General features: G+C 43.7%; 1 protein-coding gene across 3 annotated transcripts in view; it reads right to left on the reverse strand.

The window, feature by feature from the left end:
- Window positions 1-4927: 4927 nt before the first annotated feature.
- SHANK2 (SH3 and multiple ankyrin repeat domains 2) overlaps window positions 4928-27258 on the reverse strand; it is a 249980-nt gene continuing 227649 nt past the window's right edge. For 2 of the 3 annotated variants that reach the window (XM_066552106.1, XM_066552105.1), the window contains 5 exons: window positions 24722-24781; window positions 24360-24484; window positions 23769-23880; window positions 20300-22700; window positions 4928-11621 (listed from right to left, as the gene is read on the reverse strand). In XM_066552106.1, coding sequence (XP_066408203.1) covers window positions 11048-11621; window positions 20300-22700; window positions 23769-23880; window positions 24360-24484; window positions 24722-24781 — 3272 coding nt within the window. In that variant the 3' untranslated portion in view covers window positions 4928-11047. The remainder of the gene's footprint in view (window positions 11622-20299; window positions 22701-23768; window positions 23881-24359; window positions 24485-24721; window positions 24782-27258) is intronic. The other variant, XM_066552104.1, reaches the window with a different exon arrangement.

Raw genomic sequence — 27258 nt, forward strand, 5'->3', positions numbered from 1 at the left:
GTCAGGGGAAATCAAGTGAAGCTCAGGGAGCATTCCCAAGTGCTGGTTTGGCTTTGCAAATGCAGACTTGAAGCCACCTGTGATTTTCTGCCACAATCCAGTCTGTGCCAGGAGCTTTTCCAGTGCAGCCTTTGGATGTTGAATATTCCAGGTCAGCTCCTGCTGGGGTGCAGTTCAGGAACTCCTCCCCTTGCTGCAGGGAAGAGCTTTCCTTGTCAGAAAGGGATGTGGAGCCTCCAAAACTCAGGCTGCAGTTGTGTCCATACCTATCCACCAGGATGCTCATGGTGTGGAGCTGGATTTGTACTAAATTTGAAGAAGCTGCTTCAAATTCCTCTCACGTTGAGCACATTTCTACAGGAGCTGCTGCAGAGTCCCTTGGTGAAGGGCAAAGTGCGACAATGCATGGGCAGAGGAAAAGAGCAAGAATTGATCGATCTGGAGGCCAAGTGTAGAGTACTGCCCTGGATCTCTTCCAAAAAAGGGAATTTGGATTGATCAAAGCAGCTTCACTTGATAGATGTGTCCCAGGATCTGGGAAGCTGGGACAGAGAAAGAGGCACTACATCTTCCACTGCCTGGGAAGTGCCTCCCACAGCAAGGCAGCCCTGAAAGGAGGAGTGTGGTGCTCTGGTACAGCTTCCCCAAAACCAGGGTCTAATGGCCAGGTGGAGTCAGGCAAAATTGATTAAATAATTACCTTTAAGTAGCCAAAAATTTTAAATCATCTGTTTCAGCTATTTCTAGCAGAATTCCCACTTTAAAAGGAAAAGAGAAAATGATCCTCAGAGAGTTGGGCTTACGTGACTTCCCAGGCCAGTGTTTGCAGTTCCTGATGCCAGGTTTTGGCTTCTGGAAGTTTCAGGCAGCAAAAGTGTACTGTGGCAGAGATAGTGAAATTGAAAGCTAAACAAGATTTGTTAATTCTCTGGCCTGGAAGCCCCACTGCACAATCCTAAGTGAGGAATGAACATCAGGCTAGCAAGTCAGGAACTGGGGCATGGCTGGAATGTCATTTATTTGGGTTTTCTTTCAGGAGGTCTGGAAGGCCGAGAGAAACTTTGGAGAAACTCTGTATTTTGCTTTCCTGCCTGCCCAGTGCCATAATTATTGCCACTAGCAATTATTGGCCTTTCTTTGAAAGCAAAGCACAGCCAGAGTGACCATGGGTAGGTCAGCAGGAGCACAAAGACATTCCCAAAACAGCCTTTTGTTGGATCTTGGCTGGGGATCAGGCCTGGCTGAAGCTTTGGAAGGGAGGGAGCTGCTCCCTGCCAGATGCAGAGCCAGGAGCAGCTCTTGGCTCCGTGGGTGGGTTCACCCCTGCCAGCACCACTCGGAGCTCTCCTGTGCCGCAGCAGGGCCAGGGACAGCCAGGTCACCCAGGGGAGACAGGGGAGGTTCCTCTGTGGGCCAGCCCAGCCCAGGGAGAGGGGCAGGAAGGTCAGCCCTGCAGCCAGGGCTCCTTTCCCAGCTGCTGGCTGCCTTTCCCTGCTCATTGCCTCTGCTGGGTGTGCTCATTTCATCAGGTGCACATTCACACACGTTGGCATTGGTGCCGCATCCCTGCTCCTCGGTGCCAGGCAGCCCTGGACACTGGCACATCCCAGCCTGGGAAGTAGCTCAAGCTCAAGATCAACTATTATTGAAATTATGCAGAATTATTAAATTATTTAAAAGCCACATAGATGTGGCACTTGAGGTCATGGTTTGATGGAGGGCTTGGCAGCTCTTGGATGACCTTAGAGGACTTTTCCAACCTAAACAATTTTGTGATTATTCCCAGGCATAGAGAGTGCCACTACAGTTCCTGGAAAAAAACAAGCTACCATCTTACCCTCAATTCATCTGTGTGGTAGCTACAAAATAAATGAAAATTACTCATTAATCAAGCCTCTTATGGCTTTGCCTCCCCTCTGTTTGCACAGTAGTGCAGAAAACTTTAATGTGGTCAGCAAAGCACTGATAAAAATAAAGGCCATCAAAATCTCAGACTCAAACACAGCCTGGGAGTATTGCAAGTTGGTAATGAGATTTCTCTACTGAATATTGGGTGTTATTGGCAGTGCAAGCTGGAAACAGATCCTCCAGTGAGTTCATTCTGAGTTCCTCTGCTTTTAAAACTGTATTGCTGCTAATTTGCACTGGAATCATCTTTTCCTTTAAGCCCAGATATCAGTCTTGGCCTTTGACTTTTGTAGCTGGTAACTGCAAACAAATCCAAATGTTCTGGTGTTTATATTGGATATCATGAGGGAAAATATGGAATTTCATCTATCCAGGAAGAACAAGAGATCAGTCAGGAAAAGAAAGGTGTCCTGAGTATTAAAAAAAAAAAAGAGAGAGAAAAAAAAAAGGCAGTGATGCAGCAAAAATATTTAACAGTTCTTAGACTTAAGCCCCAGACAAACCAGGGCTTATTTCTGTGGGAGGTTTTATTTGTGCCCCATTTACAGTGCAGGGATAAAACTGAGCCTTGTAATAAACCCAAGAACTCCAAATAATGAGAGAAAACTTGTGTTTTCAGTAGTGCAAGTAAGCAATATAATGAAATATTTGGCACAGTCCACTGGTGTCCTGACAGGTGGCCCTGTTGCCTTTTAGGGGACAGTGAATCATCCATAACCACACATTTGTTTCTGGGGTTTTTCAAATGAATGTTGGTTTTGCCTTTCAAATCTCTGAAATTCTTCACAAGGTTTCTTACTGTGGAGAATTAGACAGTTTTTTCCAGTCTGATGGAACATCCTTACTTTAGAACATTTCCTTTATCTGTTATTAATAATGTAAAAAAAGAAAAAGGAAATGCATGTGTTTTGCTAAAGATTTTAGATGTTATAGAAACTGCTATAAATTTTCTGGTGTCCTTGCACACAAGGACAATTAATAAATCCCCCAATGATCTTTAGCTGTTTTCTTTCTTTCTTTAAAAAATAAAAAAAGAACCAAACAAGCCACGAAAACAAACAGAACCTCAAGGTAAAGACTAAATGGCACTTGTTAGCAGGAATACTGGAGCTTGTGCAACCTTGAATTTAATCTCTAAGGAGCTGCAGATCACTGTTTTATTTTATTTGTTTTATTGCACCTATTTTGTGCTGACAAGAGGATGCAGAACTGTGCAGAGGTGGAAATTTTATCTTCCTGAAGAAACCTTTGCCCCTTTTTCCTCGAGTTGCTTTAATGCTTTAAAGCACTTTAATGCTGCAGCCAGGCTTTAGGTTTGGCATATTTTAGGTGCAATATCCCAGGTTTTCTTTCTCTGCTCCAGAGCTTGGTCTGGTGCTTCAGTATTAATCTAATTAATAGTTTTCAATAGAATCCTGAACTCCTGGAATGGTCTGGGCTGGGAGGGACCTTCAAACCCCTCTCATTCCCCTTCCCTGCCATGGCAGGGACAGTTTCCCTCCATCCCGTTTTTCTCAGCCCACAGCTCTGGCAGAAGAGCTCACAGGAAGGTGTCCCAGGATCAGCTGTGTGTCATAAGGAATAAATCCCGGGCTGTTTCCTACAGGACCCCCCAGCACAGCCCCATTCTCCTCCCCATTTGGGCTCCCTCCCAGTTTGCAGCCTGAATCCATCCCCAGCTGGTGATGGGTCATTCCAGAGCCAGCATTCCCTTAGGTCAGCCCCCTCCCCTGGCAGTTCACCCCTCACAGAAGGGGAAAAATCAGACAGCTCCTTCCAGCCTCCCCATCTTGGGGTTAAACAGAGCGAGTCCTTCCCAGCCCTGCTCCAAGCTCCTCTCCCAGCTCATTGCCACCCTTATCCTGCTGGTCCCATTCACATCCTGTGAATGCCCTCCAGCTGCTGGCATCTACAGAGCTTTATTCCTTGGGATAAGGAATTTCCTTGCCCTTTTTTGTGGCTGGGTATTGTGCACGTCTCTGCCAAGCCAAATTTCTCTTCTTCCCTGTCCCCTTCGGCAGAGCAGTCCCGTGGAATTCCTGGCGGGATTCTCCACTCCATGCATGTGCTACAAACAAATTTTCCCTGTTCCCGTGGCTCTGGGCTTTCCAGCTGGTTTTCCCTGGGATAAACCAGCCTGGTCAGCAGCACAGACAGCACCCAGAGGAGGATCTCTGCTGCGGGTGGCTCTGTCCCCAAGGGTGGCAGAACAGCACCAAGGTCAGAGGCTGGAGCTATGCCCACAGGACAGAGCCAAAGGTGTGTCCAGGGTCTGCTCCAAATGCACAGAGAGGGGAGGAATTGGCCTCTGGAAGAAAACTCCTTTCCTAGGAACTGAAAACTAGCTTCAGGGAGTCACCTGCCCTTGCTTTGTGCCCTGTCTGTGATGCAGAAAATGAGAGATTTCAAATGACCTCAGGTGAAGTGTGCACCTGTAAATGTTCTGTTGCTGGGGCACTGAAAGTCTGACAGGTCAGCCAGCTGAACCTACAGAATGCAGCACACACTAAAGCTGACACCCACTGCTTTGGAAGGAAAGAAAACTGCTGAGACAGAGCAAATGGAGAGATGAGATGCAGCACAGCTTGGAAAAGAATTCTAAACACAATAGTATTTCTCTGCACTATTTGACTATGCCCAGATAAAAATGAAGTGATTGCTGTTCACTTGTCCGCACTGTGACAAGTAAATGGTAAGTGATAAATACATCAATAACAGAAATGAGAAAGTGAGAAGTGAATTCTGTCTCAGTCCCCTTTCTGTCTGATCTCTTGGAGCTCTCACCTTGCCCTTGCCACTGCAGGTCTGACCCCAAAGGAGACCCCAAGCTGCAGCACAGGGTCACAACAAAAGGACAGAAGAATGACAGAGCCCCAGCAGTTCCTCACTCGGGGTTTTCTAGGGGTGGACTGGGTAGGGAGAGCCAGGCTTGGCCATTCCCTGCACCCAGCAGGGAATGCTCAGAGACATTCAGGTAACAGGAGAGCACCAGTGGAAAAGAACCCATTAAAACATGAGGTAGATTTTGAGGTTTCTGTATATTGTATTCTCTTCAGATTTCCAAAGCAAACAGGTACACGGCGACATTGATTCCAGTACAGGTTTAAGCACATGCAACACTGGTGTCCTATCTGTACATTGTTTTCTAAGGCTGCCCAAGGACCTTTACATTGAAAGCGTACAAGAACTCACACACACGTGCACGGATTCCTCCTGGCATCAGTCCTGAGGAAAAAAACAACTGGAATTTTATTGGAGAAACCAAACTTCAGCACTGCAAGCACATCAGGGCAATCCCCCCCAGCTGTTCTGAACTGCTTCCTAACCTCAAAACTCTTTTTTATTTTTATTTATTTTTTTTTTCACAATTTGGAGCTGAACAGGCTGTTGTTCATCAGGTTGTAGTGTCAGAAATGGTTCAAAACAGTCCAAGGTTTACAGTACTGGAGACAAAACCTATATTCCCATCAAAAAACCATGCCGGATGCAAATGAAGTATCACATGGAGATGCTGACGTTCAAAACAGAAAACTGAGAAAACATAAGCACAGAGAGACCAGAAAACACATTAAAGACTTCTCATTCATGTATAATTTGTGTAATTATACAGTCAGCCTTTCTGTAAAATAGTAAAGGCCTAAATACTCAGGCCAACCTAAATAACAACAGTACAAAATTTTCTAAAACGGCTTCTTGTAGAAAGAATGACAGTAGTTGAAAGTAAATAAATAAATAAATATTTTTAAAGGTCTGATATTGCTCTGAGACAGTGTCCATTAGGTTCCACTAGATGTCAGTGGCACAGAACCAGTTTGTGGCAGACTTAATGGCATCGAGTCCACTTGGTTTATTTATTTATCATTGTTACCTCGTCTGTGAAACACAGCCCATGTCAATTGTACCACCCACCCAGGATTTATGGCAGTGAACTGAACCCAAAATAACAGTCTCATCTCATTTCTTTTCCCCCTCTTGCTTGCCTGATTTGAATAGAAGACTTGAAATCAGGCTCACAATGCCAAAAATGTGGCGAGATAAGGTCTGAGTCACTGCAGCTCCTCAGTGTTTCCTAAAGCAGTGACACAGAGCTCACTCCAACCCCAGCACTCTCTGTTTGTCAGGTACTGAACACCTTGAAGATAAAGCTTTTTATGTGAAATACAGTGTAGCTGATCCAGGTGGAAAATTATAAGGCACATACAATTTTTTTGTTGTTTTGTTTTTGTTTTGTTTTTTTTTTTAAAAAAAACACACATTCTGAAGCGTTGTTACAATCGTGCTACTCTGGGTGGCCCAGCCAAGGACAGAGGGGATGAAAGTCCACGAAATGCAGGAAAATACAGGAAAAAAAATACAGAAAAAAATACAGAAACCAAAGAATAAAGCAGAACACATTGATACACAATGACAGCAATGATCAACTCTTCTCATTTCTTTGGCCAACAAGCAGTGACAATTGCAAAGCATTCTTTGTTTTGCCCTGGAAATACCTGACTTTATTTGGATACACAGATGTTTGCCACAATACCTGAAATAAGTAAATTAAAAAAAAACCCAAACAGGCTGGTTCTAGTTTGTGTTTTTAACAAAACAAAGCTGCCAAGTAATTGTTGTTGGGAAATCATGAGAGAAATAATAACAGGGGGCTACAAAAATGATGAGCTAGAATGACAGCTGAGAAGAGATTCATAGTTAAGGAATGTATGAAACCAAATTGCAACGGTTCTAGGCATTTATTCCAATATCTTAGAAAATAAAAATAAAAAATACTCTTCATTGCATCACCATTTAAAGACAGAAAAACAAATCTTTAACTTAAGCCAAAAGAAGATGAGAATTGTTTCCTCGTTTTTTGTTTTCTTTTTGTTTGGTTGGTTTGTTTTTTTTTTTTTCCATTTGCAGCCTTGTTTATTCACAGTACAAACAGAGCCCGCTGGTACAGATTTCAAAGTCACAAGATGCACAAAGTCGGACAAGGAGCGCTGTTCCCTCCTCCCCTCTTCACAGCTGCTCTGCCCCAGAGAAAACCCAGCCCCAAATGAAAATAAAATCCCTAAACCCCCACTTTTCAGTGCCTGTGGAATCGCAGAGCAGCAGCAGCGGCACTGAAGCTTGGGGCTGTGCTTTGTTCCCCCCGAACAAAGAACATTCCACGCATTTTGGAATTCCACCTTAAGGCAAAAAAAAAAAATTAAAAAAAAAATCAGGTAATGCAGTTTTCTACCTGTCCCCTTCAAAGTTTCCTGCTTTTCCAGATTTCAAGCGTGACCCCTGAAATTCAGTAAATGAACAGAACATCAGGCATAAGGAATGCTTTAACAAAAAAAAAAAAAAGGAATAACCAGGAAATGCTTTTCCCAACAATAAATCAATAAATTTCCCTTAGTTCTATCTACATTTTGTTAAAGCATTTTATGCGGTTTCAATAACAAATTGCAAATATTTTTGGCAACTAATTTTTTTTCTTTTTTAATAAAAATCCAGACAGTCTTCTCTGTTTGCAATCAGAACCACACCCTTAGTGCAATATTATATTTATTTCTTACAGTAATTTTGGTTGCCATACAAGAGTATTAAGGATTGGGGAAAAGTGCAAGTTACAGGAGCTTGATTTTTTTTTTTTTTAATCAGTCGAAATAAGAGGAATTAAAGCACAAAAATTACAGCAACATAGATAACGTGAACACAAGTTGTTACACAAACTATAGCGAGAAACATATTAGTATCTAGAAAAGAAAAGAAAAAATGTAATGGAAAAATTATCAATATTTGTGGCTCATACACATAATCATCGCCAGATCAACTGGGTAATGCTTTCTAAGAACGGAGAGGAAAAGAAAAAAAAAATCACTATTTTTTTATTAACTTAAGTACCACAAATAATTAACTTCTTTGTGATATGTAAATTCTGTAAATCAACAGTCACATCTAGTCATTTTATAATATATGAATTAAACTTAAAATGTTCTCAGACACCTAGGGCAAGGAGTCTGTGCAGTTATACACAATTTACATCTTGTAAGATTTTGGTATTGTATACACAAATATTACAGAAACTAGGCATGTAAATGCAATTTATTTAAATTACAGTATATAAACAAAAGTTGATCCTAAAACCCAGAATATCATAGATCTCTAATGACTTTGTTTTTTCACTATCAGAGTAGCATGAAAGAAATGGGTCTTCTCTCCTCCCCCCTGGTGAAAATACTCGGAGGCCACGGCGTTATCTGTTACTATTGCTTTCTTTTTTTTGTTTCAAACCACCCCTCAGAGCTGGAGACCGAACTCGACTTGGCAGAGGTGCATTCTGGTGGTCCAAGTAGGTCCCCTCAGGTCTCCTTACCTTTTTGCTTCATAGGACACAAGGTGAAAAATAAAACTATTCCCTTTCAGCTCTTTGATCTGCTCGTTTTTGTACCTGCTCTTGGAGTACCTGAAGAGATGCCCGAGCAGGAGCCACACCTGTGTGAGGAAGGGACGGTCCCACCTGGGAGTTACTGGGTGTGTCAGCCTTGCTCAGGGCAAGTTCAACCAACCAGAAGGTTGTGATCCAAAAAAAGCAGCTTTAAAAGTCAACTTCTATGTTTTTTTTTTTTTTCTTTTACTACTGTATTTATTTCCTAACGTATTTCTGGCACGTGTTATAGAGGTAATAGCAACTGTACCCAAAGAAACAAACAAAAAAAAATTAAAAAAAAAAAAAAGAGAGAGCATGGCATCAGTGGTTTATTTACTGAATTCTGTCGTATCACCAAATGGAAGACAAAAGATGGCTAAATTACCTTTTCTTTTCTTTTTTTTTTTCTTTTTTTTTTTTTTTTCACTTCTTAAAGTGTGTGATGGCCTCAAGTTGCCTGCATCAACCTATCTGAGTGGAACTGCCATTTTCTACACCTCCCATGGAAAAACTCAGCACTCCTCGACAGCAAAACAGCCTCAGTGCTTCGTTTTTGTGACAAGGTTCCTTGGAACTCCCCAGATACAAACAGAGTGCAGTAACAGATGTTAAGTCAAGAGATTTGCTGTTCCATAAAGGGGGCAGGAGGCTTAAATAAGTTGATTTTTATGAGTTTCCAATGCGTTGGTAACTGTAACCACTTTTGAAGAAATATTCATCCTCCTCTGTAGAAGTTCTAGCAAAGATAGAAAATATAACACAGCTCTGCTGGTTCAGATGCATCCAAATGAGGTTGATTTTAAAAAGGTCAAGACTTTATAATTATTCCACAGAAATAGTAGTAAACCACAAAAAGTTTTTTTTTCTTTTTTTTTTGTTTGGTTTTTTTTCTGTTTTTAACTTCCTAGCACTGAAGTGGCACAAAGGCTGCCCAGTAGACCAGCCACTTATTTTCTTAAAATATTGTGCTTATAAACTATCTGTACAACTATTTAAACTTGCAGTAAAGAAAGATATTTAAAATGCTAAACTTTATGTACTCATACTAGGGCTGTTGCAGACCTAATTAGACACTTGTTTGTGAGCAAAAAATAATCACAATAATAAAAAAATTAGAGATAGGCTGGACCATATCAAGGACCATATCAAGGAAAGAAAGTTCAGGTACCTTGCAAAATGTAAGGGAACCTGAAAGTTTGGTAGGGAGGCAGTTTAGCCATCCACACCCAATTTACCCACCTTGAACATCTTGAATATTCTGTCCAGAAAGTCCTACAAAACTCACAGATATTCAGAGGTGTTAATTACAAGGGGGAGTTCAAACATGCAGAGAGAGACTTGTTAACTTGAAAGTTGAAAAAATAATAATAACAATATTTTTTTTTAAAAAAACAAAGCCGTGTGAAGCAGCCATGGGTGTTTCTCCCCTGCTGACGGAAGTCTCCCGGAAAGTTCTGCCTGCCCCACTCCCAGCCCTGGATTCTGGCAGGGTGCTCCCACCTCTCGTGCCAAGGAATGGGCTGTGCCCAGCCCTCTGTCCCTGTCCAGAGCCAGTTCCTGCCAGCAGTGACAAAATGAGAGCCTGGATCCCTCCCCAGCCCTCACACCCCGAGACACTCGACAGCTCTTTCCAGCTTGGCATCACCTCTCTGCCTCCTCTCAAGGATCTGAAGCATTTCCATCCTAACAGGCTGAAATCCCTCTCTCACTTCAGATCCTGGCACACTTCCCACTGACTTCAATGGGAACATTCATCTCTCTTTTCCTTCCTTCTCAGCCTGCTGTTCAAAATACCCAGGCACTTACCACTCACTGAATTAAGCAGCACCTCCCAGGGCTCAGCCTCTCTCAGTGTCTCACTGTCAGGTCCCAAGCTGTGCCTGCACACCAAAGTTTGTCCTGGCTCGTGGAGTTCATATTTTGACTCAGCACCAGCTGAGCTGGTTGAGAACTGGTGGGGGGGTGGTCTCAGGTTCAAACTAGCTTCACTTTGCTGTACCTCTAAGTGTGGTCCCTCCTCAGCCTTTACTCAACATCTGCACCATCCTACAGGCCACGTCAATGGAGCGTGCACTGAACTTGTTCTGCCACCTTGGAAGAGTGCTAAATACCACTGCAGAAATAAAGAAATACTAGGTAAAACAGAGCAAGGGTACCATTGGACTGACCCCAGCAGAACAACCAGCTTCACTGCCAACAGATCAGGGAACTATGCCAGTAAAAAAAGAGGAATATGAACTCCTGTGCCCGCCTCAATATCCCTGCTACTGATAAAACTGGGTTTGAGTGGTAATGGAGCAACCTGTCCTCTTAAAATGAACCAAGGGCTGGGGAAGGCAGCCTGCTTGGAGACTGAATGCCAAGGAGAGAATAAAATAAAATGCAATTTTTTTTTTTCTGTCAGTCAAAGAAACCCTGAAATGTTTGCAATTTTAAAAGAAAATTGTCACACAAGGGTCCCAGCCAAGGGCAGAATCAAGAGTTTTGAAGTTAACAATTGTCTCTCTCTCACATCTCCCCACAGCTTTGAAATAAAATGGCCCCACTTCTTTAGCATCTTTAGGTTTGTGTTTGGGCATGTAGCAGACAGTCTACATCTCCTGAGTACCAGGAATTCATCTGTTTTCCCCCTCCCCCCCAATTTTGCTGGCACTCGCAGACAGACAAGGCATTTGGGGTATGTCAGTACCAGCCCATCTCTAGTTATCAACAGAAGTTTGTGAGGCAAGATAGCTATTCTTATCTGTCCAGCAGCTGCTTCAAAGCTCTTTCTATGTTCATTCTGTGCCCAACTCTAGTCACTCCAAGGTCTATCAGATCTTCCTTCTGTAGATTTGGTAAATGTGTGCCATCTATTTCATTGTCCATAAATGTTTCTTTATGTTCACCTAAGTTTAGACTTTCCAACCAATCTGCCACATCTGGTTTAGTCCACAGGTGGACAGGCTTAGTTGTAAAAGGCTTATTTGAGATTGGCTGTTGTAATATGGAGGGAGAAGGAGACCTGCTGCGCCCTGTGGTCAAGCCAAATAAGTCCCCAGAAGGGGGCTGGCTGGGTAGGCTAAATACATCGGACAGAGTTGGAGAAGGAGATGAGGCTGAAGCAGAAGCAGTCAGAGGAGCAGGCAGGATGTCTTTATTAATCTCTGTTGGTGAAACCACAGGGCTGGGAGCGTGCCTTGCTCCTGAGGTCCTGCTGTCATAGTCTGGGGACCTGCTCTGCAGTGAGATCGGCTGGCTGGCTCCGGGTCGGACAGTGAAAGTGATTGTTGTACTTCGTGTACCTGAGACAGTACTCATGACTTCCGTGCTCCTGCAAGGGCAAACAGACAGGCACAGTTAGAGCTGCTGGCCACCAGCATGGCCCCACCAGCACGTGGTCATTACAGCGTGGCAGTGCTTGGGGAATTTCACTTTTTAACTACAAGTACAGAAACAGGATCATCGACTCTTTCCCAGAAACCAGCACCAATGGTAAGCCATAGTTAAAGACAGAACATTTGCTTATGAGCAGTCCAGGAAAAAACATGCTTCCAGAGCACATTCTCTCCCTTTTTAATACCTGTTCCCAAATTAAATCAGAAGTGCTGAGTGGAACAAGCACACAAGCATTTCGTACTCTCAGCAAAGCACGACCAGGAGTTGACCTTCCCTTTGCTACGTGGAGGGTTGGAGTCCTTTAGTTCTTCAGTTCTGGCTTTACACATAACATAGCCAATAATTGTAGTGGTGGAAAGTTTCAGGAATGCTGGATTTTGGATCTTTGGGCTTCACTCAGTGAATTTTGCAGCATGTTTGTAGTTTATAGAACAAGCTCCTCTTATTTCCCTTTCTATCCATGCTTTAAACATAAAACAATTCTTCTAAGGTGCCTAAAACATCTCAGTGTCTATTTCCTTCCACGGAGAAATTATACTCTGGCAGTTTCACCACAAAATTGAGGAGACAAAATTCTTTTCCCTGTGCATGACTGGAGGTGATGTAGCTGGGGTCAAGTTCTGCCTAAAGAAAATGAGTTTCAGATTAGGAATGAAGCAGGCATGAACCTCGCTGAGAGGCTCGCTCTGATGCCCAGCCTGACAGGGTGGGTGAAGGAACACGACCCTCTGCTTCTTCCTGCTGGCTACAGAAGCAAATTTAGAAGGTTTGGGTCTGTTGATGTCATCAAAGGCTTGACCCCACAGCCCTCACTCCCATGGGAAGAGCCTGCTGGTCAGCGTGCACACTTCAGGACACTCCACAGAGCCCTTGCATGCCTGGAGCTCCAGAGTTCTTCACTTCAGAAATAACCTGCCAACTGGGAAAACCTTCAGAACACTAGTCTAAAGCACTTGCAGACCAAAGGACGGGTTTATTTATCCTGGGAGCAATGCCATGGAGTCCAGAGGATGATGTGGCTGATGCTGTACTGAGATTTGCTGTGCAGACCCTGACACAAGCCCTCTGTTTCTGAGTCCTGTTTTTGAGTGCCACACTGTCCCCAGGCCTGGCCTGTCCTGCCTGGGCAGGACTGAGGATGGCTTGGGTGCATGATGTCAGATGGAAATGCTCCCATTAACCCTGCACAGCATTAATTCTGCACTGCTGTGCAGAAAAGAACTGAAGGAGATGAAGGAAAAGCAGGATAATGGCAACATGGGGCAGTGCTAACAAAGGGGTTATTAATCCCTTCCTCCCCCACTGCAGCCCTGAGCTGGAGACAGTGATTCCCTGGCTGGCTGCTGCTTGTGGAGAGCCCTGAGAGTGTTCCCTGAATCACCCCTGGGGCTTTGGCCCTTCGCACCAACCCAGAGCGCAGGGAGGTGCAGCTCTGCCACACTGACAGCTCGGCAGGTCCCCTTCAAATAAAGCTCCCTGTCATGAGGAGAGCACTGAGAATCACTTTTGGGAGAACCCACATCTAATTCACACCAACATTTGCACTGATTTCCCACAGGCTGCTCCATGGATTTCAATGGGAACAGGGGGATCTCTTTGGAAGATTGGTACTTCACTTAAAACCCAGTAGGAGCAATGCTTCCAGCACTTATGGCTTTGTAATTTAACACAGAAAGGAAACACTTGGCAAGGTTTTGAGTGCTCCCTGTGATGTTTTTGGCACCTAATGGCTTTCATTGTCTTCCAAGGCTGGAGCTAAGCACTCTTATAAATAAAAAGTCTGTGGCAAGAGACTATTAAATTCTACTAACCAAGGGGAACAAGTTATTTCCACCTCCTTTACCTTAGCGCTAGGAGTCTCACACTCATTACTAAGGCATGATATAATTTAAAACCAAGAAAAAGCCTTCTTTGAGAAAGGTTGGGGTAGTGCTATCCCAGGGATGGCAAGAATGAGCTTTGTATAAATAGGGAAATGAATCCCTGATCTTTACCTGCAATCACCCTTCTACTTAACTTTCCTGTCTTGCAAATATTAGAAATTAGGGTTTTGTATTTACACCCATTGTGGCAAGATCAAATGGATGATGAAAATACACCTTCTTTTATTCCAGGTGATGAAAGATAATTTCTACTGCTTGACTGACAGCTCCAGGCTCAGTGCTTTGCAACTCACTTTTGCTGCTTCTCCTTCAGACTGCTCCTCTTAAAGACTCCCTGCCCAGCCTTGTTCAGGAAATTAAATAAAGGGTGTTAAGATAGAAGAAACAAACTCCCCAAAAATAAACTCTGTGCTCTCATTTGAAGTATTCCTTGGCTGGTGTTCCCTAACTTTCTCAGCCTCATGGGCAGGAATTGTCAGGGTGAGCAAAGCATCCCAGGCATCCTGGTCCTTTGCTTCCTGTCAGCCTGGATCAAAACATTGGCTGCACATGGCTGGAAGCAGCAGCAGGAGAACTGAGAGCATCTTGCTTTTTCCAAGCCAGAGGTTCAGGGCTGATGATTATTAAAACAAAACTCTGAGATAGGGATAAGATTTTTTTAGCTGATTGCAGAGGTTTCAACACCAACTCAGTTCAGAGCCGTGTGAGCACTCAGATCTCATGGCATGGGCACAGCCCTGGTGAAGTCCAGGGAAGTCTGCCAGGCTTTCAGTTCCATGCCTTTCACTCCAAGATTACTTTCCCATGTTCTTTTCCCCCTTTTCCACCTGCCCTATCAACTACATTTCTTTGTGCTGCACTGTAATTGTAATCCAAGGGAAAAAAAAAAACCCAAGGATATTTATGTGACTCCTATGCATCCTAAATTATAATTTATGACATCTCCCCACATGATCTGGGGTGCAGACATAGCCTTGAAACCATCATCTGTCTTGCATTTTATGGTTGGTTGGCAGCCTGGTCAATAAGGAGGGAGCAGGTTCCAGCTGGAGAGCAGGCAGGGTTTGTTGTGTTACGGGGTTTCCGGATCTTTAATCATTTTTAATCACAATTTCTTATGCCTTATTTGATCATCTGTTTTCCTAAACATGTCAAATCCATATGAAACCTGCCAAACCCCAAACTTCATTAAAAAAAAAAAGGTGAAAAGTATGATAATTATTTTAAATAAATGTTGCTCTATTAGAATCAGCATATGGTGGTAATTTATAAACATTTGCTGCTGTGAGCCTGCACTGATTGCAATGCCCATTATGTTGCTTCATATTAAAATCAAAATATATAACCTATATGTCACAACCACATGGCCTCCAAGTATAAAAGCCATCAGCACAGCTTGTAGCCAAAACATTCTTTTAAATTTTAAATTATATTTGCAAGATTCAAATTTACTGTTAACTTAATATCAGAGGCAAATCAATGCAGCAGCTCCCATGGAAAAATAAAAACCCCATATCATTCTCAGCTCCTGGGAGCTGTTTTAGCCCAGAACTTTCCAGAAGACTTGCTGGTTCTGACACAGCTTTTCCATTGTATCAAAGGAAAACACTTTTAAAACCAAGAATGAAGTAGCTGTATAGGGGTGCTGCAAGAAATTAAATTCTTACAGATCTTGGAGGCCGCACAAACCCCAAACTTTGCCTTCACCTCTTAATTTTTTTACTCTGTTGTCAGAGGCAAATTGCATGGCAGGAAAGTAAGGCAAGAATTGTGTGTTTTGGGGGCAGGCGCAGAACAAGGGCTGACATGATGACTGGCAGGATGCAGAGCTCCTCACAAGGGCGTTATTCCGGGGAGAAGAATTGAGAGCTGCTCCGTGTCTGCTGCCAGGGAGGAACAGGCAGGAAGGGCTGTGGGAGTCTGTCTGTGCAGGAGCAGGAGTTTCCATGTGAAATGTCTGGAGAGCAGCAGGAAGGGCATGGTGCTAGGCCAGGAGGCAGCCTCAGCCCTCTCTGCTTGGATAACTGCAGGGGAAAGGGAAGCTGGAAGAGAACGGGGGGAATTCCACAGCTCTCAAGGACAAGACGACCACACAGGCTGGTTTGTCTTTACTTTTAGCCTCACACAGGTGTGTAAAACTGTATTAATCATCCCTCCCCACCCCTCCACCTCCCAAAATCTGGCAGAATCTGGCCATATCTGAAAAGTCCTGCCCCTTGTTTAGGTGCTCAGACACATTCAGGGATCTGGTCTTATGTGCTCATGTCAGCAACACATTTTCTGAGTACTCCTCTGATGAGTGTGGCTTTTATTTCACCTTGAGATGACATCCTAGGTCCCATTTTAGGATGGCTACCATTTCTGGATTAGGATGATCTAATCCACACCGCACTGTGAGAAACACAGTCACCACCAAAGTCACTGAAATGCAATAACAATGGGTGAGCACCAAAAGCAGCAGAATGTACAACACAGAATAGTCCATGCTTTATGGTTGGCACTTACTTCATGGCACTTCAGCATGGCCCTCCTCTGACAACAGCAGTCATGACAGCAAATAAAAATGACAAAATGGAATGACTGAAACACTGCAGAAATCACTGACAAAGCAAGCAATCCTGTGAATTTGGCTGGCAAACAGTTAACGATGTGAAATGAGTCTAATGGGAGAGCAGCAAGTGAAAAATCAAGGCACTTATTTCATCCTCTGCCAAACCCAGACATCCTTTACCATAAACCAAACACAGGATCACTCCCTGTAAAGGACTCACCACTAAGTTCTGTTCTACCTTACCTGCTTGTGGAAAAATAAAAGGAACTTCTCCAAATACTCATGAAAAAAACTAATTCATTGATGGCCAAAATCATTGGCCAGTTTCACTTTTAAAACTTGTTATTCCAAGTTTTGGAATAACAGGAAACACAGTGCAGGTTATTCTTCCTAGAGGACTCAGTTCCACAGCATCCTCCATAACTCCCACACTTATCATGAGTATTTCCCACCACCAGCAGTGATGCCAATGTGCCCCAGAGGTTGCAGGATTGTGCAAACACAGCTGGACAAACACAGAAAAACTGGATGTGTTTCTCCCTCTGGCCAAGCCATGGATCATTTTGGTGTGGTGCTGGTGGAGAGCAGCAGGAGCTGCTGTTCATTACCCCTCATCAGTGCTCCAGAGGCACGAGGGAGGGAGGGAGGGAGGGAGGATGCTGTGTTCCCTGGGGCTGAGCTGTGTGTCCCTGGCAGCCCCCAGGTTTATCCTGCCTCAGCCACACTGCCTCAGGCCCTGGATCTCAGGGGCTGCCTCCTGATGTTGCCACAGGACTGCAGGGTCACAGCCAGAACAAACACTCCTCCTCTCTCCTAGTGAAAGCCCCGCTCTGCTCTTCTCCCCGTGCTTTCATCAGCTCCATATAAAGGCCAGGGGCCTCTCAAGTGCATTTACAGCACTGCTGCATTTATTGTGGTTGACATGTCCCATCCTCCTCGCCTGCAGGAGGACATGGATAAACCAGATTAAAACCTCTGTCACCACAATTGATGGCCATAATTCCGCAAAGTCAAAGGTGGCCAAAACTGGGAGTGGGATCTGGAGCTCTCTTCCTGAACGTCGTGATCAAACTCTTTAATTACACTTCAGTTAATACAAAGTAAGCAAGGGCATTCTCTCACTTCTTCCTCTTTTCCTTTCTCCTGCTGGGCTCCTTTTTCCTATCCCACAGGCTGGCCACTACCACTGAGGATGGAGGAGCAGATGGTTTCCAGCCAAGCGTTTCCATGCTCTATTTAAAAATCTTGAAGCTCGGCGTCTCCATAAGAACCACGGGAAAACTATAAATACACCATGGAAAATGATTGATAAACCAAGATGCAGAGAATAAAAGCAGGTTTAGGGTGGTCTCAATGTAATAATTCAGAAATGCTGTTCAGGACCATAGAATGATCTCTCCCTAATCCCCGTTTATCAAAAACACACAAAGAAGGTGTTTTTATGTTACTGCAGCCAGTCATTACCCCACTGTCAGTAGTTTAATTCACCCCTGTGCCACCCTAACAGGGCAGCTGCCTTCAGTGAGCCCCAGTTTTGCATCTACTGGCTGTGCAAAGAGAATTCCTAGTGGAATTTAGGATTCCAACCTGGCCTATAATCTCATGCATGGCCCCATAAGCAGATACATATTTTTAATTTCATCAGGCTGCCTGTGCTGCGAACACCGCCCAAGCAAGCCTGTGAATGCTGCTCCTATTTATAACTCTTCCCAATCCTTCTCCTTGGCTGAAGGATAGGAACAGGCCCACTTATTATCACTGCTCTGTTTGTAGAGCTAACGAGTTGTTCTTTAATTCAGCAGAATCCCTGATTTTTCTGAGCCAAAATTCCTTGGTCCCTTTCTAATGCTACCTCACAGGGAAGGGCTGCAAGATCAACAATTGGTTGTTATAAGCTTTAGAGTATTAGGGGGGAAAAATACCAAGGAACTCCAGGAATTTTACCTTTGAAATTTAAACATTAGCTTTTACACTTGAAATTTTCACAAGGTGGTATTCCTTGGTCATGATATTTGACAGCTTTGTAAAAAAATTGTGTCAGTCGTGCAGTTGGGCTAGAAAGGCTGTAATTTATTTAACTTTTAGGGAGATAAAGCTGGAGTAAAAGCAGTGAAGAAAACCCACAGGGCTTCTGATTCCACAAGTGAACATCTCCACTCCCATCTCTCTGCCTTACCCTGGTTGAGATGAAAAGACTCTGCCTGCAGCACCTTCTCAAACACACTTCCAGCATCTGTAGATTGCTGGCTCTCTTCTGCTGTCTCCTGGATTATTATTTGCTTAAAAAATAAATCCTTTCCTGGTGGTTTTAGCAGCTCCAATCCAGCTCATAATTAAGAAGCAATCACATCAGTCAGGAAAATGGCAGGAAACAAAACCCAGCCCTCTTGTCTCCTGTTCCCACTGGGAATGCCGTGGAGGTGTCATTTTCTCCCACAGTCGAATGACAGCCAAGAGTTTTGCTGCTCTTTGCCACTGCCAACTCATCCCATTTATGCCCTCATAGCTCTTTGGGCTCAGCTACATTCCAGATCCTCTCTCCAGCTTGCAAAGATGAGTGTTTGTGTTTACTTTTCAGGGAAGAAGCAGGATTTCAGCCCCATTGAAATAATGCTTTGGGTGGGGATTTCCCCCCCTGCAGCTGAGCCTCTGTACTCCATCATGAAGATGCAGTAATTTGCCAAAGCTGAGTTAGAAAAATTAAAAAACCTCAAGGACAGACAAAAAAACAACATAAATTTGTAACACTAAGTCAGCTCTTCCTCTAAAAGGTAACATATGGGGCTACTTCTGCTTACATAACAGTTTGCTTTCCTCTAGGGAAGTGCTATAGTTTTTCAAGTTTTCCCCAGCCTTTATACCTTTAAAAATGTATTTTCACAGAAAAAAATATTTCAATTTACTTCTACTTTTCATTTTCCTCTCAGTAATGAGAGTTCTTTTACATATTTACAGTGCATTGTAGTCGGTAGCCTTGGTTATTTTCTAATAAAATAGGGATGCTGAAGATCTCCACTGTAACCTGGAAGTACCTTTCAGTTTAAAAATAGAAGCTGATAAATAATGGTATACACATGAAGCTACAGACAACATGCTCATGGGGCTTAACAAGAAACGTGATCAACATCTAGCAAAAATAATGTGGGGTTTTTTCATGTATGAAGGCTTTTCCTGCAGACCCAGCTCAATTTCTTCTCCATTTAGTCAAGTGCCACTGAGAGGAATTCCAGAATTTCTGTGCTTTATTCCCATTTTTCAATTCTAAAAATTGAATTCCCTCACTGTCACCAGTTTGATGACTTCCATCCTGCAGGAAATAATATCTAACTGTGTGATGTCAAGGCTGTGGATCACACTGTTTTCTGAATGAGCAATCTTTGCAATCAGCAAAGACACCCTTCCCTTAAAAACAAATTATCTTCATGCCTGCAAAGTACATCAGCTTTCCAAAGCTGATGCTATTTATTAACCACCAGAATAATTTTAATAAAATTGACTTAGGTGGCACCTTTTTTAAAAATCTAAGCCAGCATGGTGTTTTTGCAAGAAGAAATACCTCAGTCTCCTATTGAAACATACAAAATTAGCTTTCTCTTTTTAATAATTGTGGATTTCAGGATATTATGTCCACATTTCATACAGATCTGGTTTAGTGATAACATGGACAGTGCAAAGTGATTTTTAATGAGCAATTCTCTGAAATACTTTATGATTAAGTAGATTAGGAGAGGTCTCAGCATGAATCAAATGAGACCACACAGTGAATCCAAAGCAACCCTTGGCAAAAACACTTTTTACCTGTTTGAAGCCAAAATACCTCGTGAGACTGAAGAAAAATTAAATTATCACCCCATTTTAAAAGGGAAGAAACTAAAGAGAAAAAAAATTAAAGAGAGAAAAAAAAATTAAAGAGAAATCTAAGAAATTCACATCAAAACAACAGAAAGGTATGTGCAAACCTTGAAGTTGAAGGCTGAGAAAGCTCTTGTCCTACCATGTAGGCAACACAAATGCTTGACAGTGTAAGAAATTCTTGTTTGACACAGATTATTCGTTAAGCAAATACAGAGTACACTTTTCTTTTATCTATGTGATTTACAGGAGAAGATAGCAAAGGGATGGCAAAAAAAAAAAAGAGGTCAAGCCTTTTTAGAAAATGATTTGGTTAATTACTTTTACCTTGTACTGAGACTCGCAGTTTTCGTTCCAGTTGGCGACTCCAATCCCTCCCCTGGCTTTGAGGATTTCTCTCTGTTCATTTGCTGGAGTATTGAGTTCAATTCACTAATGACATTAGCCTTGGGGCCTGAGAGAATTGGGCTTTTCACCTCTGGCACGTCCCCCCAAAGCTTGGATGTCCTTTGGGGGACAGCTTTCACCAGGTTGGGCTGGGCACTGATGGGAGGCGGGGGCGGAGCGGGAGGAGGGATCACAAAGCTGTCTACAGTTTCCTCGATCAGCGCGTCCTTGTAAAGTGCATTGCTTTTGTTGATTATGGGCTTCATTTTTGGCTTAGGAGGTACTGGGGGTTTGTCCACCAGAAATGTTTGCCCATCTGCATAGACTGTACAAGTATCCACGTTCTCCCCCCCTTCCGAGGATAAGGTAGAGATGCTGGACACCGTTGAGATAGTGCTGGTTGTCTCTAGGTGATGGTCACTGCTGCTCCGACTGTCAACCTCCTCGATCCCAGAGTCGGCGACGTTGTCGAAGCTGTCGGGGGGTGGCAGGAAGGATGCAGGCAAACAGTTTGAGAGACCCACTTGCTTTTTGCCGTCCAAGGAGTTTGCTGGCTGGCTGGGAGAAGGGGTGCCGTTCTTCCTCTGCGCCACCAGGTCTGTCAGCGCCGAGCCGGGCACCGCGCGGTCGTCGGGGATGTCGAAGCTGTTGGCAAACTCCAAGGGAGGGGGCAGCGGCTCAGTGAACAGGAACTCCTCGTCGATGTCCACTGAGGCCAGGGGCGGCGGGGGGATGCGGAAAGGCAGGATGACAGGGTCGTCCACAGAGCTGGCGGCCACGATGGTTTTGCAGGGAGAAGCTGGGGGCTCGGGTGCGGCAGGGACGCTCAGCTCGCTCTCCGCTTCCTCGCTGCCCTCCGGCCTCTCTGGTGGGGAGTTCTCAGGGCTCGGCTCCATCTCAGCTCCCTTTTCCTCCTCATCCTCGGGCATATCATCTGACTTCGCCGTATCCACTGTGTGCACCATCAACAAGCCAGCTGACTTTTGCTGCGAGGTATCCACGATGTTTATCAACATGTTCTTCTTCTCCTCAGCTTTCTTTTCTTTCCCTGCATCCATCTCGTACTTGTTCTCAGTCTCCTGCCGTCTCAACAGGCCGCGGGTATTTTGCCTGGTGACAGTGGCAGTAACAGGAAAAGTCGTTTCCATGTTGGGTCTCAGCTTGGTGTCGATGTAAAGCGGTTTGTTAAGGTCGGTTTTGACTGCGTCCCCTTTGCCTGGAATCTGCTGTGTCTGCTCTTTCATGGCTCTGTCCCTGGCAGAGAGCGCGAGGGCAAGTGGGGAGTTTGGATCCAGCAGCTTCCCTGTGACCGGGTGGACATAGCTATCCGAGCCGGGAGCACTCGTGGGCTTGGCTGCCACCATACTGTTGTCAGCGCCTTTCGTTTTGGACGGAGCGTTCAATGTCCTTGAGTCGCTCTGGCTGCTGGGCTCGCTGCTGTTAAAAAGGTTTTCGGGGGGCTCCCTGGGGGTGGGGATCGGAGTTGGCGACATGAGCTGTCTGAAACCATCCTCGCCGCTGAACATCGCCTCCTCGGTGAACTTGGACTGCCTCATCCGTGGTGTCGGCGGGGTCAATCCAACGTCCTCGTCTCCCAGGTCTGTGGAGAGGAAGGCCGGGGAATTGCGCCTCGCCTCCAGCCTCTTTTCCCTGTCCCTCACGGCCCCTGCGATGGCTGCTGCGAACGGGCTGCTGACTCCCAGGCTGTCGTCAGGCCGAAGCTGTCCGGGCTGCTCCGAAGACTGAGGATCGATCTCCATGCTGCTCCCTTGGCTGCTTTTCCCGCTGCTGCTGGTGGATGGCTCTTTGACGATGATGGTTGGGATTGGAATAGAGCAGGTCTTTTCTGGACTGTCCTCCACATTGGACTGTTTCACCAGCATCCCCTTCCTCCTGGCTGGCTTGGCCGGCACGTAAACGGCTTTGCTGGCGATCTTCCCGACCTCGGAATAGGGGTTTTCCGGCATCTGGCCCCTCTTGCTCCTGAAATTAGCCTGAGCTGCGGCACTCCGGTTGTACAGGTCTTCCGAGTCCAGGGAGTACCGGTCCAGCTCCCGCCGGTAATAGATCCCTTTGTCCCTGATCATCGTCCCCACGCTCTCGGGCCGAACCAAAGAGATTTTTGCACCTGAATTCTGGTTAAATGGAGGTTTGATCGTTCCGTAGCTCCGGGAGGTCAGGGATTTGGGGGAGTTGTACAGAGAGGGGGAAGGTGGCGGTGGTGAGGGAGGTAAGGACTGTGGTGGTGGTGGGATATCTTCAGAGGTGTCAGGCATTGAAAGACTTCTGGTAAACTTCAGCATAGGAGGGGCCAGAAACTGCCGCTCTTCCTCTGTTATTCCTGAAAAATCAGAGAGTGCTTTTGAAACACTGCCACATCCACCAGGATCCCCCATGCTGTACTATTTCTCCATCCAACCCAAAATTCCAGGGTGCATTCCCCACGGAATGGGGAGTATGCAAAATTCCAAAAGAGGCCTTTAGGTTGATTCCCACCATAATCATTCTTTCCTGTTGGACATCCCAGATGCCAGGATTGAAAAGGATGTTACGGAATTTTAATTAAACTGATGCATAAGCAAATGTTTGGGGTTATTGTATCAGCAAGGTGGCTGTAGAAAAGCATATTTTCTTTGAAAACTATTGAACAGGGAAGATATTCTGTGCAGAGGAGCTGCTTCTGCCTTGCTCCAATACTCTACAATGCATATAATAAAACAACTCAGAAACTTAATGAATTTTTAAGATGCAATTGAAATTTAGCAAAGGGACTGTGAAGATCCTATTGGGAAAAAAACCCATCATGTTGCATTTCAAAAGATGACATTATATAATTACAAATATGGCTTTTAACAGAAATAAACTGGGTAATACTGGGATAGTTTGGATGCTAATTTTACATCATAATGCATTTCTAAATTGATAAAAGTCACTACTAAAATTACTAACAAGAACAAAGAAAGCCAAATTTGGTCTGCTCTTTGTTTCTTTATTGTAACAACATCTATTGCCATAATTTGAAATGAAAAAAAGGTGAATTTTAGTCAATTTGATCAACAGGATTTCTTTGTAAACTATACAGCATTACAATGCTTTCACTTCAATAACAAGGGAAAAAATGGATCATATTTTGCCTTAATGTTTTGCAAAAGTCTTGTACTGATCTTTTTTTTTTTGGTCCTTGTTATAGGGAACATTCTAAAGAAAATAACCAAATTATAATTCCATACTTGCCAAATGTGGAAATCACATCACCTTACACACAAACTTCTTTTCTCATGAACTTTGTATAAGGATTAAACAGCAACTCACTGGGGTAAAGATGTTGGAGAAACACACTTTAGGAAAGAACCAAAGTTACCAAAAGTATGTCATTAATGAACAAAACCATACAAGAGAGGCATTTTACCTATAGATTTTTGTCTTCTCATTGTACCCCGAGGTATACCCAGAAAAGGACCTTGAGGGCTCCCTGGGACAGTGGGTGTCATCACAGCAATACCCTGTCTCTCATACATGGACTACAAAAGAGCAAACAGAAACCCCAACAGCATTAAAGCATGAAAGTCTCTCCCATGTGGAAATAATGCCTCATCCATTACCACTTTCACTGAGAATTCTTATGGAAAATAATGGATCTGGGGTTATTTCTGGGGAGGAGGTGGAGAGAAAGGGAAGGCTGGGATTTGTTTAGACACTCATGACAGGACAGCAGCTGTAAGTGGAATGTGTTGATATTATTTACAAGGCAACAGCTTAAGGTGGGTAATGGAAAAGTATGTCCAAAATGCAATAAAACCAGTTATTTTTTTTACCTGCAAAATTTTGTAAGATTAAATTCTGCACTTGAATGATGCAATTTCAGAGTTCTGGCATTTAATTTTTAGTAGGTGCTATAGTATTAATGTCAATTATTCCCTTACAAAGCATTGGGCAATATTTAATCAAGGAATTAGACACATTAGTAGGAATAAAGCAGTGCTTTGTGGCTCCCACTCACATTCATATCTGAAGGAAAACATCTACTAGAAGGCCGCTGTTTTATAGTTGCCACTCTGGAGTCCACAGTTGCATTGTCTGCAATTCTTGATGGCTTGGAAACTGGCACTATTTCATCCACCTTATCTGTAATATAAAAGCATTCAGTAAAATAAATATCACTTGTTCAAAGAACTGGGAAAGTTAAGTATTGCAAGGTCAAAGGAAGAGATTTACTTTTCAAAAAAATGCAAAGAAAAAGTTTTTTTGGCATTTTAACAAGGCAACGCTTGAGCATCATAAGTCGTGCAAGCCGAGCACTTTTTATTGCTGCTACATAACATGCATGCTTTAGTTTTAAGCCTGCATGCATTTAATGTTTACTTAGTGTGACTCGAAAAACAATCCTCTTCTTCAAACCTTCAAAATGTGAAGGGAGAATATCTATATAGAAATGGAAAGAAGACCTTTAGAAATAGTGAATCCGTAGAGCACTGTTTCAAATAGAGATAAGCAGACTGTACTTAGTCATCAGAATTTTCAGTGATATTTTGGACAATAACAAGTACTCCAGAAGTGCTCTTTCATGCCTATGCTCCTTAAATAATAACACCCTGATTTGTTCACACTCTTGGACTTGTAGGCTAGCACTGCTAATTGCATCCTTTGTTTAAATGAAACTTTTATATGCATTTCTGTTGGTTTGGTTTTTTTAAATTTCTTTTAATAACTGGACAGTTTGGGAATGCATTTAGTCATGGTCAGAAGCAGACCAAAAATAGGCAAAGTCCAAATCTGAATGAGAACTTCAACATTTGGATTTGGGACTCTGATCTACTGCATGATGTGATGGGAAAATACAGGGATAAGTTTAATCAGGATATTCCAAAGCTGAGTGCTGGTGTTAGCCCCGTCTCCAACTTTGGTCACAAACAAGGTTCATCAGCATTAAATACAAAATGCTACTCCCTCACATGGAAGACCTTGAAGCACAGTATAATCCCCTAATTATTGCCTGACAGCTCCTTTGCCCCTTCTACTGCTATGAAACCAAGGCACAGAGAAATTAAATCACTAGCCCAAGCCACCAGGAGAGTTTGAGTTTGGAATCTCTACTAGAATCCAAACTGGAATCACACCAACACCTTTCTTTGCTATGCCTTCCACTGCATTTGCTTGCCTGTATCATGTTCATTTAGTGTCTTTTCCTTTGAAGTTTCACCAAAACTAGGATTAGTTTCATAGCCTGTGGCATTTCTGTGAGTGGAACACCTCAGCCTGGCTCCTGGGCTTCCACAATACGAGTCAGAGCAATGCTACTTTTCAGCAATTAGCTCCATCTCCCAGATAACTCATTATTTCTCAAACAAGGATAGGTACTTCATTAGGATACTGCAGACTTGAAAAATCCCCAGGGTTTTGGTGATCTAGAGCTGGTGTTACTACCCCAAGTATTGTATTTAGGGATTTAAATTTTACCTCTCACGGGAGAGCAGCGCACTCAGAGCACTGGATATTGATATGGATGGGAATAAGGCAGGAGGAAAAGAGCTTTTGATCCCTCTAAACAGTAGATCTGGCTGATGCAAGGATGATATTTTAAACAGGAGAAGAAGAGAGGGAAGAACTTTTAGCCTTTGGGTTAGGAAGAAGGTTGTCCTAGAAGTGGATATTTCAGTGTCACAGAGGGTCAGGGAGCAGGCAGGAAAGGAAAGGCTGATCAGGACCAGTAGGCTGAACACTTGAACACTGCTGAGAACTCTCTCACAAGAGTAGTGTTGCTGTTTCTTTTCAACTGAAGTTAGCATTCAAGTCTTTTCATTGGTCTGCTTCTTTTTTTTTTTTTTTTTTTTTTTTTTTTTTTGTGGGGCTTAAATCATCCAGTGGAAGGAGAAAGGGAAAAAAATTCTTAAAATTGTCACATGTATTCAAAAATAAAAAACCAAGTTTGTGTCACATTTCATAAGGCTTTTCATAAGGGGATCTATCACCAAGAGCTTCAACTGGGCAGAGATTTCCTCTTAAGGCTCTCCCACCCTTGTTCTCATCCCAGAAGCCAAACAACTAATCTTTGGGATACAGAAAGAAGGAAGCCTTGGAAATGGAAGCACTCAAAATCTGCACATGAGAAATAGAAATACACCACGTAAGAAGTGATCCCCTTTATTTTGAACAGACACATGTAGCCAGATACCCATTCAGACAACAAAAAGCTACAGGGAAAAAGTGATGAGGCCATGACAGACACTTGGAAAAGCATGAAAATTTTTGTTGGGGATGAAACATACATACCCTCAACTGCACTGATTTTGCTAGACAATCCTAGAAGTCAGATCCTAATTTTGGATCTGACCAAAATATCAGTTGGTACCCATTCTTAAAACCATGAGGGAAAAAAAACCCTGGGTTTTTTGTGAGTTTATTGCAGGTTTCTTGTCTGTAGAGAGGTTTTCAGTCCTTCTCACCCTATGGCTGCTCCCATTTGCCACATTTAGCCAAAGCACCCAGAAATGGGAGAGGAGGGTGGGTTAAAGCTCGAGCTGCTTTGCAAGAAACCCTTTAGGGCTTCCTCGCGTGGCACTTCCAATGGCAGCACTGCACAGCTCTTTCTCTTGCTCTACTGCCTTTGGACCAGAAAGCAAAGGTAGAGTGGAACTTGTCATTTTGGAGCTACTACAGCAAAAAATGTGAGGCCACAGAAGCAGCCAGCACGTGGAGACTGATCCTAAATGGCAGCAGCTACATGGCGGGTCCTGTGGGAAATGTCAAAATCTGAGCGCCTGGCCACGACTGCCCAACCCTGCCGGAGTGAAAGCACGACGTGAAACAAAAACATCCTCACTGCCCTATCAAACGTGCTCTTCAGGCCAAGGAAATGGACTGGCTGAACCACAGCTAGCCCCACCCAGACTCACCCCAGA

The sequence above is a fragment of the Molothrus aeneus genome, chromosome 6 (assembly GCF_037042795.1).
Source record: "Molothrus aeneus isolate 106 chromosome 6, BPBGC_Maene_1.0, whole genome shotgun sequence".
Taxonomy (NCBI): Eukaryota; Metazoa; Chordata; class Aves; order Passeriformes; family Icteridae; genus Molothrus; species Molothrus aeneus.